The sequence below is a fragment of the Drosophila melanogaster genome, chromosome 3L, assembly GCF_000001215.4.
Source record: "Drosophila melanogaster chromosome 3L".
Lineage (NCBI taxonomy): Eukaryota > Metazoa > Arthropoda > Insecta > Diptera > Drosophilidae > Drosophila > Drosophila melanogaster.
The window spans coordinates 13001941-13019710 of NT_037436.4; the positions used below are offsets into that span (position 1 = coordinate 13001941).

General features: G+C 40.5%; 6 protein-coding genes, 1 non-coding gene and 1 pseudogene across 9 annotated transcripts, besides 1 other annotated feature; 4 read left to right on the forward strand and 4 right to left on the reverse strand.

The window, feature by feature from the left end:
• The first annotated feature begins 4557 nt into the window (after positions 1-4557).
• Positions 4558-4700: a mobile genetic element.
• Positions 4701-4876: 176 nt separating this feature from the next.
• Positions 4877-5941, forward strand: CG11263 (uncharacterized protein). Of its 2 annotated transcripts, NM_001169964.2 has the most exons (2): positions 4877-4912; positions 4961-5941. In NM_001169964.2, exon 2 carries the CDS (start codon positions 4972-4974, stop codon positions 5767-5769), a length of 798 nt encoding a protein of 265 aa, NP_001163435.1. In that variant the 5' UTR covers positions 4877-4912; positions 4961-4971; the 3' UTR covers positions 5770-5941. The 2 variants fall into 2 exon arrangements, with proteins under 2 accessions (NP_001163435.1, NP_648618.1); NM_140361.2 differs by having other exon boundaries at positions 4877-5941.
• Positions 5942-6344: 403 nt separating this feature from the next.
• CR14117 lies at positions 6345-7510 on the forward strand (annotated as a pseudogene).
• Cul6 (Cullin 6) lies at positions 7459-9745 on the reverse strand. The gene is made up of 2 exons (NM_140363.3): positions 7992-9745; positions 7459-7919 (listed from the first exon to the last, which is right to left on the reverse strand). Exons 1-2 carry the CDS (start codon positions 9627-9629, stop codon positions 7545-7547), a joined length of 2013 nt encoding a protein of 670 aa, NP_648620.1. The 5' UTR covers positions 9630-9745; the 3' UTR covers positions 7459-7544.
• Positions 9746-10035: 290 nt separating this feature from the next.
• MICAL-like lies at positions 10036-13392 on the reverse strand. The gene has a single exon (NM_140364.3). The coding sequence runs from the start codon at positions 13195-13197 to the stop codon at positions 10165-10167; it is 3033 nt and encodes a 1010-aa protein (NP_648621.1). The 5' UTR covers positions 13198-13392; the 3' UTR covers positions 10036-10164.
• A 717-nt stretch (positions 13393-14109) lies between these two features.
• Positions 14110-14963, forward strand: CG11267 (uncharacterized protein). The gene is made up of 3 exons (NM_140365.3): positions 14110-14224; positions 14417-14578; positions 14647-14963. Exons 1-3 carry the CDS (start codon positions 14222-14224, stop codon positions 14791-14793), a joined length of 312 nt encoding a protein of 103 aa, NP_648622.1. The 5' UTR covers positions 14110-14221; the 3' UTR covers positions 14794-14963.
• A 245-nt stretch (positions 14964-15208) lies between these two features.
• On the reverse strand, positions 15209-15927 carry mRpL20 (mitochondrial ribosomal protein L20). Its single transcript, NM_079327.3, has 3 exons — positions 15736-15927; positions 15464-15672; positions 15209-15409 (listed from the first exon to the last, which is right to left on the reverse strand). Exons 1-3 carry the CDS (start codon positions 15820-15822, stop codon positions 15253-15255), a joined length of 453 nt encoding a protein of 150 aa, NP_524051.1. The 5' UTR covers positions 15823-15927; the 3' UTR covers positions 15209-15252.
• Positions 15928-16325: 398 nt separating this feature from the next.
• On the forward strand, positions 16326-17747 carry Icmt (Isoprenylcysteine carboxyl methyltransferase). Of its 2 annotated transcripts, none has more exons than NM_140366.3 (3): positions 16326-16680; positions 16748-17119; positions 17248-17747. In NM_140366.3, exons 1-3 carry the CDS (start codon positions 16441-16443, stop codon positions 17533-17535), a joined length of 900 nt encoding a protein of 299 aa, NP_648623.1. In that variant the 5' UTR covers positions 16326-16440; the 3' UTR covers positions 17536-17747. The 2 variants fall into 2 exon arrangements, with proteins under 2 accessions (NP_648623.1, NP_001261793.1); NM_001274864.1 differs by having other exon boundaries at positions 17248-17641.
• On the reverse strand, positions 16375-17170 carry asRNA:CR45445 (antisense RNA:CR45445). The gene has a single exon (NR_124912.1).
• Positions 17748-17770: the final 23 nt, after the last annotated feature.

Consider the following 17770-nt stretch of genomic DNA (forward strand, 5'->3'; position numbering starts at 1 on the left):
GCTTAGGCATTTTGATTTAACATTTTCAATATCAGAACGTAAATTCCTTAGGTTTCAGCTTTTAAGTGCCAAAAGTTAGCTAATTTTCTAAGTAAATAATTCCTTATTAATTTGTAATAAATATAATAACAAAAAAGTAGTAGCGTATATATTTATATGGACTTGCCATAATATACAATTTATTTAAAAAGATTCTTATGAGTAATTATAGTACTAGGATTACAATGATGATAAAAGCTTTTTCGACTTTATTTCACTGAGAGCCGGCTTAAATGGTTCTAGAAGAAAGACCCTCTTGATTCCACCTGTTTGTCAAGTAAATGCAACGAAAATCTTATGGTTAGCATAAAACACACAATCCCCAAGCCGCAAATGAAAGGCACAAAATCCAGGCAATACTGGGGCTCAAACGAAAGGAGGGAAAAGTGATGGTAAAATAAGAAACAGACGGAAAATGAAAGTGGGGGATGGCAGAGTGGAGGCGTCTCAAGCTACGTAATTTCGTCCAAGTGGGCGAAACAAATGTTGAGATTGCAGGCCCGAAAATTCCGCAAAGGAAAATCCAAGCAGTGGTACTTCCTCCCACTTTTTTGCCACACCCCTTGACCCACAGCGACTTTTTCATATTTCCTGCTTCAGACGAAGTCGAGTGCGGCTTTAAAAAAGAAGAAGAGGGGCGGCAAGAAGGAGCAAGCAAATGACAAGCCATAAAAATTGAGTATACGCATTGGTTGCTTAAGGGATCAAAGGATGTACACACCCACACACACACACACGCACTCATGTTTATATTTGCGTTGCTGTTGTGTGCGAGTGTGGGTGTGCTTGTGTTTGATGGCATTCGATTGGCATTTTCAATGTATATAAGTGGCTGCGTGTGGGGTGAAAAGTTATTGCATCATAATTTCCCCCACTAAGCATTTATATTGCGCATAATTACATCCGCACATGCCCACGATGCCGTCTAAAAAAGGGATAAAAGATGTAGGATATGACCAAGCACACGCAAACAATGCAAATTGAGGGCACTATAAATGTAAAGGACTCTCTCCGGGAAGAATTCCTTACCATGAAAGGGCTGAAATCACTGGAATATCAAAGCTTCGCTGATCAGATAAAGTGCTCATTTCTAAATAATAAGTACCTACTCGAAATTCTTTTACATTTATTCCTGTTTATTACATTTCTTTATAAATAAATTAGATATAATATCGATTTTTTAATAGATGTACATCAAAATACTTGACAAACATATTTATATAAACACCAGAAACATAAATACCCCCAATGATTATTATTTTGTAAAATAATCTCTAATTTAAATCTTATTATAAGACTTATTAAACTAATGTTTGCTACCGCATTTGAATTATTATTTCTTTTGTATGTAACTAACCAAACAAACCAATAAACAGATTTTGACGCAGATTATCGAAATTTTCCCAGCCCTATTATGGCAATATGAAGGAAATCGGTTTTTTAATGGCAGTGGCTGCCCCACAAGGGCATTCAAATGCCATTGCAGACGGAATTCGCCGAGGAATGGGATTGGGGGCCGGGGCGATAAAAATGCGTGTTAATGTTTATGCCGCCGGCAAGCGAGGACAATTGTCCTGCGGGGCGTCAAGCCGAGCTTATGGCCGAAACCATTATGGACAACTGCAATGGCGATAATAACGCCTCGCTGATACTTCGCACCTGAGACCCATTGCACCGCACCGCCCCTTGCCTTTTCCTCCTCACAGGTGGTTGGCGCCGTGCCCAGAAGTATGCCATTAAGCGGGAAAAAAATCCAACCGCCACACAGGACCTCCAACGAAGTGCTGCCAAATACAAAAAAAAAAAAAATTGGGAAAGAAATAATAGCTACATGTGCGAGTGGCAAAGGGGTATTACAATTCGCTGACACAGCGGCCTGCAAATGTAACACAAATTTTGCGGTTTTGCGGCCTTTCCGGCAACAGCAATAATACTACATAGCTTGTAAGCTTGTTAGGTGTGAAATATGCTTTTGGCAGCGATTTTGTTTGGCTGCATATTAAATAAATAGCATTTTCCATGGAATGGCAAATCGATTGTGGCAAAACGATTGCATAAATCGTATTTCTTTGCTGTTTTTGTAAGCTGAACCGTTAAAAGATTATTTATATTTTATAACATTTTAGGTTCTTTTGTTTTCAGTTTTTTTGTATAGTTTATCCATCAAAAATAATTCCTCGCGGTCATTTCAGATTTTACCTGAAGACCGTCCAATGTTGTTGTTGTAGTTTTAGTTTGCCAACGCTAATTGATTCGTTTTCGGCCCAGAGCATTTTCACAATTCAAGACTTTATTTTTCCAGCTTAGGGTCAAAATTAATTAAACGATTGAATGACATAGAAATTATAATCGCTTCACTACAAACCTTTAAACTTCGAAAAATGTGAAATATATTAAAGTTTAAACAAAACTAGCCGAAAAGTTATTTCATATACATATTCAAATTTAATGGTATACTGTTGTATTTAACATTTTTTAAATGTTGTTCAGGGTACTGCAGGTGACAGGGAAAAAATACGCGAAGCGCTTGTTAAAAATCCTCCTTTTTTACCATCCAAAAACTGGTTATAAAAGCTGAGAACCGCTTTGACAGGACATCATCAAAAGGATTTTTGAGCTACAACTTATATCGCCGGGGCTTCGCTTGCATTGCGGCGACAACGAGAGGTGTTAGCATATGAGAAATTGCGTCAACTAATTGTTCGCAGGGATCGCTCATACGCACCGTATTCCGGTACCAGTACCGGTTACGCTGCCGAACGTCAAAGTGAATGGTTTTTCCAGATGCGTTTCGCTCGGCCTGGCTACATTAATTGACACGTGATAATTTAATTAACGTGGCAACCCACAGGCCTGGCAACTAGAAAGATCCGAAAGCGTGTATATCGAAGATTCGGAGGAAGGATGCCGACCGGCTTCCACTAATTGGGTCAGCATCGGGGTTTGTCAAGGGGAAAAGCCGGGCCCGGCGTGTGTTCATCCATTGTTTCCCCATCGGCCCAGGGCCAACGGCCTCGTCCCCGATGAACGGAATGGAGTGGAGTGTCTCTTAATTACGGTGTACGCGTGTTGGCATAGAGGGATTTTCTTGTTAGCCTGTAACACCAACCAAAGACCCCGCAAATGCCCGTAAAACCCGAGGGCCACCACCACCACCACTCTCATTAACCATTTTGCATTGTTCGCCACAAAGTATGCAACAATAATTGACAACGCGCAAAGCGGAAACAAAACGCAAACTAAACAAAAAGGGAGCTTTGAAGCAAAGTCCTGGTTATTTGCCTCATTATTCAATGGAAAAATGCTGTTTATGATATTAATTATAATAGGGAACTTGTCTCTTGCCTCTTAGATTTTTTTTGTTCGACAATAGTTTTGTAATTAGGTAAGCTTTATTTGCTTTGATTTGGACATTCAGGAATAATAATGTTTACTTTATAGTAATGTGCCGTGTTTTAGAAAATATCAACTTTTTTTTTATTTATTTATTATTAATTATTTATTATTTAAAATATACCTAAGTAATTCATATCTTAAAATAAGACAGTATTGTATACATTTTTAGTTAAATATTTACTTTATGTATTATTTTATTTTATATCACCAAATTTATGTATATATTAACTACATATATGTCAGCAATTACATTTATTTGCAGATCCAACAGCCCAAAGAAGATAAGCAAATGCGATATATTTGGTACACTCAATTTACTTAGCAGGGCATTAAAATTAAACCTGATTTGCTCTTTGAACGGCTCAATTCGGTGATGTTGCAGTTGCCTGGGCCGCGATTTAATTACAAGGACCAAAGCGGCTCCTGCAGTGCCAATGGCAATATAAATGGCAATGTTGAAAGCGGAGCACTGGGCCCGCATCTAAGCGCATTAAGTATGCGCCGCGTGCGCCAATTAGATTGAGTCAGCTGCCTGGAATTACGGCCAGTATTGTGTGCAAACCTCCTTTGCCATCTTCTTTCACTTTTTTATTTTCGTCGTTTTCCATCCAATGCGCTTACAAACCAATTAACCTTTTGCAGTGCAATCGCTTCGGGTTTTATTATTAGCCGGAGCGAAAGGTGCGGATTTGCGAAGAAGCACTTATTTGTTCCATTTTGCGGTGATGACCACTTTAGACTGGCCCCTGCCGTGAGCTGGCCGTTAGCAAATCGATCGGATTGCTACAAATCTTCGGGCATCGTCGGTGATTAACTTGTGGTCAAATCATAAGCGATTCAATATCCTGGCAACCAATCCAGTTCCATTATCTATGCCCTTAATTATAGGTGAGCTGTAAGGCAAAGCTCCTTTAAACTTGGTTAAGTAATGGGCGTCTTAAGACTATAAATGTTAGCAAGTAATAGCACACATAAGCATTTTGACATTTTTCCGGAAGTAGTAATTAAAAAATGTATTTCTTATTAATAGTTAATAGAAAGTAATACAAGTGCTTTCTAAACAGACACCTCAAATTAATGCTAAAGTTCAAACATTACGACTGCCACACTTTGAAATGCCACGCCCACAATTTTTTAATTTTTCCTCATTTTATTCTTCAATATCTATCGATATCCCAAAAAAATTATGAAATTTCGCTTTCGTTCTACTGGCTGAGTAAAGGGTATCTGATAGATAGTCGGGGAAGTCGACTATAGCATTCTCTATTGATTTTTATTTAATTTTTTCAGTGTGGTGTGTGACCTGGCTAAATGAGGTGAGTGTGTAAGCCAACCGAGGAATGTGTATCAACTAAGTCGGAAGGTAATCGATAGTTCTGATAATTGTTGTCCTTATACCATCTCGATTCCAATGTAATTCTTGATATCGATAAATTTGCTGTCGTTGTTCTTTTCAAAGCTTTTATTATCCGAAAAGGTTAGTTTCTATTAAAATTGGTATTTAAAGTAACTTAAGGCAAATTAGCATAAATTACAATGAACAAGAGCGATGGAAACGAGAGCTTTGCTCTGGACAGTCTCCCGGAAAACATTCGTTACCCTTTCGGAAAACGAGAACTGGAAATCCTGGAGAAGCAACTAGATCGAATTGTTTTGATATACCAGGTGGATACCACATACCACAGTGCACTAAAGGACATAAAGGATCAGAAGATCATATCGCTGCTGGTGGAGCCCAGTTTTTACGGACGACATCACCCCACGTCTATTTTGGTGGTAGCCACGTGCAATGGAACGTACATTTTCGACATCAAGGCCCTTGGCTTGATATTTCTGGAACTGGCCAAGATTCTGGAGGCGGATCAGCCGCGCAAGGTAATCCACTACAGCCACCGGATCGCCGATCATCTGTTGCATAGGCAACGCATCTCGTTGGGAGGAATATTTGATACCTTTGTGGCTGTATGCCTGAGCAGCAACACAAGAATTCCGTACACCTTGCCAGAGGCTATATCTCTCGTCTTCGGACTACCCATGGAGAAGGTGACTGGAGGCTGTGAGTCGCAGCGTAACTTCACTGCTCGTCCACTGACCCACAGTCAAATGAGATACTTGGCCAAGTTGGTCCAGCTTCAACACATAATGCACGATCATTTGAATTATAGTCACATCTTTTGCGCCGAGGTTTATCGCATATCCTTAGAGTTCAGCCACAGCTACTACGGCTTACGGTCCTGCGACGTCGCCATAAACATGGCACCTGCCAGTAGCTTCGGGTTCCAACTCTTAGATTCATTCTGCAAAAAGGCCGACAAGGAACTCGAGCAGATCTAGGAGAGCACCAAATGGGTCGCAAGGTAAGGGATTAGTTTGGCAGGAATGTAATGTAATAGCTTCTGCTGATATGTGTCTCATATATGCATATATGAGGTCAAGCATGATAGGTCAAGGGACTTGCATGATATGCTCTCTTATTAAATGAAAATTTTTTTTCTTAAAAGTTCTCAAAAATCACGTTTTTTTATGAAACTAAAAGAATACAATATCTAAAGTGTAATCATTCGGCCACTTCATCGACTCTATATATTTATAAGAATATTCTTTTATACATAAATATCTTATAAGAAGTAGGTAAGATACCTAAAAAGAAAACCGTTGCTTACATACCCTTACAGTTTTACATTTTAGCTAATTTAAGACCCAAATGAAACATTTATTAAAAGAAGTCCCATGTAATACAAAAAAGATCAAACACAACGGAACTATATTTTATTTTTTATTATCCAATTACATTACATTACAAAAATATAATGACCCAATAATGATTTATTGTTCCCTTAAATTATATCGATATCGAAACGATAGAGGCCCGATCAATGAAGATCGATAGTCAAAAAACTGGTCACCTTAAAAGCAATGACTGATCAGCTGTCCAAAAAACCTAAATAATAAATAATTTGAATATTAATAAATAAATAAAGTTTTTAAGAAAATCTGGAGGAGCACAAATATTAGAAGAAAATTCAGAAAAACAAAGTCACTGTCAAAACACCATCAAATATGAACCGGACCCTGAAGATACAAATGAACAAATGATAAAGAATACAGAACATATTAAGGATAGATGTCAAAATTTCATAAAAACGGAAAATCCCACAGATTTATCTTATTCCCAGACTGGCTTATAAGAGGGTGAGCTTAAAAACAGGAAAAAAACGTTTACATTTCTAACGCTTCCATCTTGCAGTAATTATGTTAGATGTTAATGATCTGGTTAAGGAGGAGTTCGCCCTGGAGGATCCAAATGAGGAAGAGCACAATCAAAGAGACGAGGAAGAGATAAGCTATCAATTGGCTGGCCAGCCAAAAATGTGTTCTACGTGCTTGGAGGCTTTTCCCATCGACAACTTTTCATCTCACGCATGCTGGGACATCAATTGCGATCGATTCAGCTGCAAAATCTTCCCTCGAAAGTTTCGTTACAAGTCATTGCTTAAAGTGAGTAAGTTAAGGACTAGGTGACTTAGGATTGGTTTTAACATTCCTCTTAACCTCCATAGAAGCCACGTCAGACGGCAAAAGGGCGAGAGCATAGCGGAACTGGATTTAGCGAAACCCACAGACTCCAGGACCAAGCCCAACTTCGAGTTAAACTACTCACCCACTCCAAGGTGGAAGATATCTCGACGGAGAGCTGGGATGCTGAAGCTCAACGAAATGCGTGTGCATCAACAACGCCTGTGCCTCTATTGCCCCATTGCCTTCTCAAACGAATCGCACCTGGAGAAGCACCTGAGGGATCACCATGCTGAGCGCCTTTATACAAGCGAATTAATAACCCCAGATTTCGAGACTGATGGCTCAGAACGGATATGCGTCAAATTAAACGAGGATGTAGCCTTTAGCTATTTAGTTCTATACAATCACTTGCAAGATTTTATCAAGGGGTATTCTCAAATTTATTTTAGTAATTTAATTAAAATAACTAAGCTGTAACGTTAGCAATATAAACGTTATATATATATATTGTTATTGTTTATTTGCTTCGTTTTGTTAATTATACAAAATATTTTTCAAATTATTAAAATCGTATACCTTCATTTTCTATACTACAAATATCTGTAAATATTATAATAATTATCACGTTCCAAATATTCACGCTCCACCAGGTAGTCAAGTCTTTTCTTGATAAAACTCACTTGTGGCTTTACCCGATCTTTAAGCTCCTCATAAACGAGTGAAATTAATTCCGAATATTCCAGTTGCTTTTGACCTTTCATAATGCGCACTATTGCAGCATCCACTTGCTTGTCTCGCCGTATTTTCAATTCAATTTCGCTTTTCTCTTCAATCTTTCTCATTTTTCTGGGCAGGGGCTCATTGCAGAAGAGTCGGCGTTTCCGGTTTGTAAAGTCCATGTTTATTTCTATATAATTTACTTTATTTACTTCGATATAAACCAGAAACTTAATCTGTTTTAATGCCTAAAAGAAAAGAAAAAAAAATAATTTTATAGGTAAGTCAAGAGTAATGTCTATACATAACCTATTACTCACCTCTTGGAGGGTCTCCAGCTCGACTCCCAAAGCAGTCACCAATTCCTGCTCCGTAAATCGTTCATGCCGATTGAATAGCATCAGAACGGCCATTTGCAAAGTGCTTACCTCGAGAATATAGACCGACTGATTCAAATGACAGGTTATCTCACCAGAGGATAATTCGTTATTAAGTTGTATAATTGCCTTGCTTTGTAATTTTCTTGCTTCGTAAAAAATACGAAACTCCTTCCAAGCTTGCTGCAGTTCGTCGGGCAACGTGAGGTTAAAATTCTCAAAACTCCCATCATTTTTGAAGCATTTTGGACGAAAATCGAATCCTAACTTGATCCCCTTGCTATTCAAGTGATCTTGAAACTCTTTTTTTAGGGTTCTCAACTTATCTACATCTCTTAACTGCACATATATACATCTAGTTACAAAGTTTGCCATTTTTTTATTCAGAAGGGAATACATTATGGACTCAACGCCGTCCGAGGTGGATGTTTCATTGATTTGTCGAATCCGAAGTGCTTTCAAATACATGTCAATAAATTTGTACTCATCGCTTAAAAACTCCACGCATTTAACGATCCGTTTAAGTTCATCAATAATTGCTTCCTCGGACTCCTGCCTTTTGGTCATAAGTTCGTTGGCATATGTGACAAGCAGACGGGTGGGGTCAATTATCTGGCCCTTTCTATTAATTTCTTCTTTGCACACCGCATCCACGACTTCCGCCAATTTTGTGTGGTCCCGCAATGCTCGCTGCAAAGGACCGCGACAAAGTCCCAAGAAGGCTTGGATATAATCCTTGCCTGACAGCCTCGTCTCCTGCAGCCTCGCAGCGAGGTATCTTTTTAGTATTGCCTTAAATTGTGTCCCATTCTCAATTTCTGGCATGGCTAGGCATGCGTACCTAAGGAAATGCTTGAAATCCTTGTAGTCATTGGATACGACGATCTTTTGGAATTCGTGCAACGTCGTTGACTTGTAGAAATCCATCACCTTCTCAGTGAAAATTTTGTCTATCCTAGAAGGCAAGGACACATCTTGGTACTTATCGTTGGCGTACAGTTCCACAATGGATTGGAGCACCTGGTATACTTGGTATTCCAATGATTTATTGTATTCCCTGGGCATCTGACTCAAAATCAGCCTAATGGCGGCGAGAATCGTGACGCTGGGCTCGAAGACCAGCTCCTTCCAGCTAATCATGGCCAAGCGATATATCGGATAAGTTTCTTTGTCTCCCTTAAGCCGCTCCCGTTCCACCCAGTTGCGGTTGAAGTGGTAGCAAGCTAGGTTCAGTTTCTCACATGACCTTTGATAGGGTACCCAGTGCTCTAAATATTTGGCGATCAGTCGAATTGGTTTGTTGTCGTCGAGTTGGTTCTCCATTACCCATGCTATGTTTTTTAGTCGCTTCATCAGGCAGTCGGATAGCACAATGTAAAGACTTCTCCCGTTCTTCTGGGCTGGATTATTCCAATTGCGCTCCGCCGCGCACTGCTTGTAAATGAGGTGGTATAAGTGCATGAGCTTTTGGCCATCAAAGGAAGTGTAATCATCGAAGATCTGATTCACTACTTGCAAAATATTATCGATCAGGGGTAGCATAGAGTCAAAGTAATTAGATATTCTTTTAACCCGATTCATTATTGTTAATGATAGTGTTGCAATTTGAAGTTGGTTTTCTAGGGGAAGTCAATCAGCGTACCGCGATTGTTTGCGCTGTTGTACGATCTTATTACTGATACATTCTATTAATGGGTCTTATCGGTTTAGGGATGTTATAATTTCCAGCGCCTGACATTAACCATTCAACGATTCTTATCGATAGCTCTACGCAAAAACATACTAGCTCCACTAACTAAACATAATAATAATATATCACAGAACCGAAGTAATAATTAAAATGTGTGGGAGCTTTGTGTTTTTTAAGGTTAAGATTTAGAATTTGTAACTGATTAATTCGCTTCTGTTTTATTTTAAAAATTATTATCCCAGAGTTATATAGTAATATGATTCGCATTCGTCGTTCTCAATCCAAAGTTCTGTTGCTAAAGGAAAATATATACTTTATTTATTGAAATGCTCACATATGGCAATAGAAACTTAATAGGTTACAAATTTATATAAAATAAATTTCAATTGTTCGATGCGTAAACACTTCAACTCAACCAGCCCCCAACTACATTTTCAAAAAGAACAAGTTTCGCTTCTTTTTAACCTTTTCCAAAGCTGGTGCCTGTTCGGACTCATCGACGTCCTTGTCGAGGTCCGACTTTTTGCCCTTGCCCAGCTTATTTTCCTCCTTAAGTTTTTTTCGTTCCTTTTTAGACAGCTTTTTGGATGATTTGTCAGCGCTTCTCGGATGTGCTGGTGGTTCCTCGCGCTCAGAATTGTATATATGAAGCCGATTCTTGATGCTCATATCCTCTCGCGCCTCGCGAACTCGGTCAGTCTCTAGGCTATCAATTACTTCGTTACGCATTTCAACCACCTTCACAAGGCGATTGATTAATACTTCCTCATGGGCTTTATCCGAATCGGTTTTGTTGTGCTCCGGTTGCCCCATTAATACTCGTATCTCATGCTCTATGTCCGCCTGCTCCTGCTCCAGGCGATGCTGACGTCGAAGGTACATCAGTTCCGCTTGTCTGCGGAACAATTCGTTTTTCTCGTTGACCAGCTCGAACAGTTGCAATATAAGATCTTCCACTTCCTTTGAGTTGGTTAGCACTTCTGCGGATTCGGGACCATCAGTATCGGTGGCATCTAAGGAACGCTCACAGCGATCCCTGATCATTTTCTCCAGAATAACGCCTTGTTTCTCAAGACCCAGCTGCTGTACCGCAATAATTTCGAACTCGTGGCGAATTTCTTGCAGCGGAAGCCTTTGTAAGACTTTGCGCGGTGGTATTGGAACCGCTGGTGCTGGTCCCTTTCGCCTCTTCCATTTCCCATGAGTGGATTTATTGTGCCCCAATGGGCTTACGTTTCTATCGAAGTCGTTATACACGATAGGCGATTTTTGATCCTCCTTGCTACGTTCAACAGTGTTTTCGGGTTGAGTTGGCGGCACCAAAATGCGTCGGTATACCACATTTACCTCCTCGTCGGCATTGGATGTACTTAAGCTCTCGTCGTAATTACTCGACTCGGTTGCCTCATCGGATAGCAGACTCTGGTCAAGTGGTATTAGTCTTCTGGTTGAATCACCCAGATTTGGGGCCTTAAGCTGAGTGTGCAACAATGCCTTTTGTTCGTCGGACAATTTTGAAAATCCAGGATCACTGTCAAAGTCCGTTTGTATTGGGGGCAAAGGTGCCTGGCGCTTCTTCCGCATCGGAGAGGTAATAGAGCTAAGACTGGTAGTGGGACTCGATTCTTCGCTTCGCAGCGGACTCCCCACTGAGGCGCGAAGTGGCTTGCGAGGCCCATTTGCAGATGGCAAGGAGATGCTTGAGCCACGGTCATCTGCTCCGCGATCGAACGTTCTTATGCTATTCAAATGCTCCGAAGACGAAGAGGAAATACTACTTTTCTGGCCTTGATGCGTCATTGGTTTTGCTGGAGTCTGGGTTTTTGATATAGATATTCTCGGTGTTGGCATCGGCATTTTTTTCCCATGCGAAAGTGTAGGGCTGGAATGTGGTTTCTCTGACGGATTGGAGATGGATGAAAGGCCAATTTTAGGTGGCGGTGGACGGGGCGGTACAACTTTTCCTTTGCTTTGTTGGGCTGGAATGGCTTTAAGAAGCTCCACTTCATCATCAGAGCTGTCGAATGGGTTGGCACCTTTAGATGAGTCATCATCTTTAAAGGGATTTAGATCCTCTGGATAGTCAGTTTCAGATGCTTTTGTCTCAATTACCTTGTCCTTGGGAGACTCGAGATCCATTTGTTTTGGGAGAACACCTTCCTGCTTAGAGCAGCTTTCTGTGTTTGAGAAAATTTTATTTTCTTTACGCGGGCTTATATGGTCTTCTGGTTTAATGGCTACTTGAGTGTTATTTTCAGGAATCGGTGCTTCCTGTGATTCTGGAATGAGTGCGTCTGATGTATTGTTCAAAGCTTCTTGTTTATCTAAATTATCCGGATGTATTGCATCTACAACAAGGCGGTCATCTTCAAGATATATTGAGACCGAAGAAATCTTAAGTTTCTCTTTTGGAATGTCATTTTCCGGACTAACCGCCAGATCATTGTTTTGTTCAACGCCAGCATGTTGTTCATCGTCTAGTGGAAGAGTAGAGACTTTTGGTTTCTCTGGTATAGCGGGCTTTACAGGAGTTGTTGATTTATTATATTGTTCAATAAGGCCACCATCTTCTTCGTCTAGTGGAATAAAAGAGATTTTACGCTCCTCTGATAATATAGGGTTTACCGGATTAATAGTTAGTTCATTATTTTGTTCATCTTTGTTGGACGGCGGTTGGAAGTTTTCAGGCTTATCAGTAGTACGTATATCATTATCTTCCAGGTCTTCTTGTTTATCTTCAGCTTCAGAGTAATCAGAACTTTGTGCCACCATTTGTTTATCATTCGGAGAATCAGTAGTGGTTGTCTTTAACTTTAAAATGTCAGATTCCGGTTCACTTTCTTCATCGGGACAAGTCTCGCAACAGTATATGTTATTGACCTCCGTTTCATAAAAACTCCCGGGTGTGAGCAATGACGAACATCTTGCACATTTTAAGCATGTGCGATGATAAGCCCGTTTGCCGACAAGGACCCTTTCGGCGAGAAAAACAGGAAGGTTGCATTTCTGGCACTTATCACGTCGAGGCATCCCAACAATGTGCATCACCTTTTGCGGTGGCTCACTCTCTTCGCCAAGTGGCTCCTCTGGCTTCGGGTGCTTCAGGCTCTTGCCGAGCACCTTGTAAAACTGGGATAAATACGTTAGTATGGAGAGTCTATCAGGTACTTCATACGAAACCATGTCAGCTGCATCGAGCAGTGCGGGAATTCCCAAATATTTCTCGGCCGTTGTAAAGGCCAAATCGTTGTTCTCATAGATATCGTCTGCTTTAAGTCGGTCGAAATCTATAAGATCCGGCCGAAAGTGGTGTATTATGGCGCAGAAGGCAAGTCCATTTCGCCAGGAAGTGGTCATGTTCTCCACCTTGACCCCATTATATCCTTGGGTCACAACTCGGCACCAATACTCCAAAGCCTTCGTACCAGTTCCAACTTTTGTGCCACGACGATCAGACATTTTAGTGGGTTAATTGCTGGCTTATTGGCGAATATAACTAAACGAAAATAGCAGTCACAAACTGTAAACTAAGTGAACAACAAAAGCACATCGTGCCACTTGACTTGAGTAAAATCAAATAAGATTTATCTGGTACAAATTACATTAAATGTAAACAAGGCAAAACGGTGACTCAAATAAATCTCCCAATCAGATTTAGTGGTGGGAGTGTCAGCAGCTATCGATAGTTGTTTCGTGCTATTTTCCCTTCTTAAAAACAAGATGTTTAGAAAATTCTGAAATTTTTTAATTTTTCTCAGGAATGCCACACTTTTCAATTATTTTGTTGCTTGTCTTTATTGTCTTGCACTTTGCAACAGGGTGTAGTGTGAACAATCCGCTGCCAGAGTCAATCGATTTAAATCGCTAGTATCAATAGCAACTCCTTGGTTTGAACATACCTAATTTCGAGGAAGTAAACAAACAATTCTGTTTTATGTTTATTTTATATTATATTATATTTTAATATTAGTAAATTTGAAAAAATTAAAACACCAGTAAAGCCCAGAAGATTTCTGGGCTTCTGATTTAATTTCTTAAAAAACGATTATTTAGCTCAACAAAGATGAGAACAGAAAATTGCACAACATGTTTATTATAAATTAATGGAAATTAAATTAATATGTTTAAATTGCATATAAAAGGAGTAATTCCTGAAATTGGTATACAAGTTATTATGGAAGTCCACCCACCAGACTCATTTTCATCTTCATGTTTTATAGGAAATCAACTCGGCAATTACTTGGCGAAAAGTTTATTACCATTTTAAAAGTTATACACAACTATTAATTTTTGCATTGACTTCTCTCAGTGTATTCGAACAGAAAAAATTATTTCTCAATGTTATATCCGTGAAATAGCCTGGTCACACCGACGATAAGCAGTCCCGCATCTAGCGAGAATAGTTACGCCGGCACGTGTAGTTGAGTAAAAAGTTCACTCATTAACTTTTATCAACCGCTCCAGTTTGCATTTAAGAATTAAAATGGTAAGTTAAAAGTGCATTGCCCCATATGAGGTTTAGAAGACAGTTTGAAATCGAAGGATGATATCGGTTTTTCGAGAAGGTTCCACGGCTTTCGGTCCACATCCCATTCGCCGGGCTGTTGTGTAATCAATGAGAGAAACATGAAACATTGAAACATGGGTTAATTGTTGGGTCTTTTTTAATGATCCTCAGGCCGCCGCTATCAAGAAGATCATCCCCATGCTGGACCGCATCCTAATCCAGCGTGCCGAGGCGCTGACCAAGACGAAAGGAGGCATTGTTTTGCCGGAGAAAGCGGTGGGCAAAGTACTTGAGGGCACCGTTCTGGCCGTAGGCCCTGGCACCCGTAATGCCGTGAGTATTTCGCCATTATCAATGCAGAGATGGTCATCTAATCACTGAACATCCCACTTCATCCGCAGTCCACTGGCAACCACATTCCCATTGGCGTGAAGGAGGGCGATCGTGTTCTGCTGCCCGAATTCGGTGGCACCAAGGTGAACCTAGAGGGTGACCAGAAGGAGCTGTTCCTCTTCCGCGAGTCCGACATCCTGGCCAAATTGGAGTAGATCTCGCCTCCGGACACTGTCTCACAATTCTATGAATTCTATGCTTTTTATTAGTATGTAACACACCCACAAACCCGAAACTAAAAACTACAATAAAAGCTCATGCAATATTTTTGTTTGCATTGCGCATGGACCGTCATTGAATAAATTTCGAGTTACTTGTTAAAACTAGCAGCACAGGTGTTTTGTCATTAATCACATTTGTCATTTTACTCGAAAAAATATTGGATTCATTCGCGGAAAAGGTAGTTGCAGTAAATAAATTAATGATTTAGTATCAAATTTCATTCAGCAAGCAGAAGTTACGAATTATGTAACTAAATGTAAATACGAATTCGGAGTTAAAAACTAATCTAAAGAACAAATCCCAAACGATTTTACTCCCTTCAAAGTGAAAATTAAAGATTACACGTTTAAAACATACAAATATCTATATTTGAACTCCTACTTAAGGCTATGTTAATCCAACTTCAGGTTGCTCAGTCCATAGACCTGGTTAAATGCCGATCTCCGTTTGATGTCTGGCATTCCCTCCACAGCTGCCCGCTCTCGAGAGATCTTTACTAGAGCTTCAAAAGATCGCGGCTCCCAAATGGCGAGGTCGGATAGGACTTTTCTGAAAGATGTTATAGGTTGTTAAAGGATATGGGAATTTTCCGGTGGTACCCACTTGTTGAGCAGAATATCGGAGCGCGCGAGGCCCTCTTTGAAGGTTTCCAGACCTACTCCATACTGCTGACAACCCGCCTCCACGCGTGTGCTCCACAGTTGCGCCATGTCCAGTTTCTTTAGCTTTCGCCCCTTGGTGGCATAGGCCAGTGCCCTATGGACACTCCGGATGGCGAAGGAGTAGACATTGCGAGTGCGGCTTCTATAATGCTGCAGAAATTAAGCACTAAGAGCTCATTATTTTTATTGTGGCCACGATATTCGGAAACATACCGCTGCCAGCTTGAAGATGCGTCTCTTCCGCCAGAATTCGTCCGGACCACGGGACCGTACCAGCAAGGGAAGGTTCAGGAAGACCATGGCTTGATATTAACAGAATATCGGTCGAGTTTTTATATATTTTTAATTGATCTCAACGACTCTACTTGTTATTTTACATAACCTGCACGGCGCTAAAATGAGCATGTTATCGATAAAATATCGATGCAAGGCGTGCAGTTAAGAAATTTATTTAAAAAGGTATAGGTGAATACCTACAAATGTAATTCATTTAAGTTACTATTAAATTTTTTCTGACTATATAAAATTAAATTAAATCCTCAGAACTCGATATGTCGATATGTAACAGTGCATAACTATCGCTTATTGTTACAGGGGGTATAGGCTAAAGAGAATTGCCCGCATAATTTATTTTTAAAACCATTTTCTGCTAAACGTGGTGTTAAATATTTATTTATTTAATTTAATTTATGATTTATGATTTATTTTATTAAAAGCTGTAAGAATTATATTACTGATTTCTATGATAATCACGAGCCTATACTTTAGCGGTTATTCACTGTGCTGCCTATCGTTATCGAAAGCTTTGCCGGTTTATTTACATTTTGGCGCATTAAACCAAGCAAATGTTTTAAAAAACCTCAATTTCCGTGTTTTTGCGCACAGCAGCAGCACAAAAAGAATCCCGATTCCCCAGTTATGTGTGCAAAGAGCCGAGTGGCTTCTCCTGGGGCCGGTGGCACCAGCCTGTGTTCCGAAGGCCGCATCAGTTTATATTGCTTTCTGATTACTGCAGCTCTAGTCCTGATTCCCTCGGTGCCCCAGAATCTTTATGGAGTGGTGCCACAGGTGTGGGGCGCCGTCCTCTGGGGTCCATTTTTGTACTACGCCCTTATTAACATGATCATACGGTTTGTGCTGCGGAACCACGACTACCAGGTGAGTCAATCGATGAGACGCGATAAACCTTATCAGTGCTATGGCGCTAACTATTCTTGCACCACAGGTGGCCATTAGGGCATCCTTCCTGGGCTTTGCCATGGCCGTGAGTGTGCTGGTCATCTGCTTTGCTCCCACCGAGTGGCAGCAATTTGGCGCCTACGGATGCTTCATGTCCCTTTTCCACTACTCGGAGTTCCTCGTTATCGCCTTTGCCAATCCGCGCACTCTCAGTCTCGACTCCTTTATGCTGAACCACTCTGTGCACTATGGACTGGCGGCGGCAGCCAGTTGGATCGAGTTCTCACTAGAGGTGTACTACCTGCCGCAGTTCAAGAGATACGGATACATTTGGGTGGCGGGCGTGGTCCTGTGCCTGCTGGGCGAGATGGTTCGCAAGGCAGCCATCATCACAGCTGGCCGGAGCTTCACTCACTTGGTTAGTCGTGATGATTTGTTAATACATGGACATATAAATATTATTGCACTTAAGGAATTATCACACTATTATTAATTAAAACTAACTAAATAGCTTGTAAACTTCTCATCACACATCTATTCCTACAGGTCCAGAATGAGAAACACTCGGAACACAAGCTAATAACAAGCGGGATCTACGCCTACTGCCGCCACCCGTCTTATGTCGGCTGGTTCTGGTGGTCCATCGGAACCCAGATCGTGCTATTGAATCCCATCTGCATATGCATTTACACACTGGTCAGCTGGCTGTTCTTCCACGATCGCATCTACGTCGAGGAGTACTCCCTGCTCAACTTCTTCCAGTCGGACTATGTGCGCTATCAAAAGCGGGTGCCAACGGGCCTGCCCTTCATCCGGGGCTATCTGGTCGATTAGTGCCTCTGATCTGGGGTTCAATGTCACAAGTCGCCATGGCAAACAAAACAAAATTCTATTTTAGGTTTAGGTATACAAGGTATACAGCAGTTCTCTTTTGTATAGCAAAAAAAAAAGATTTACAAGCACATTGTTTTTTCCAAATAAGTTTTCTAATATTTAGCATGTTGTTTTGTATTCATAAACTAGTCAAAGCATGTTGCTGAACTGATAATCTAATCTTCTTTTTTGGGTT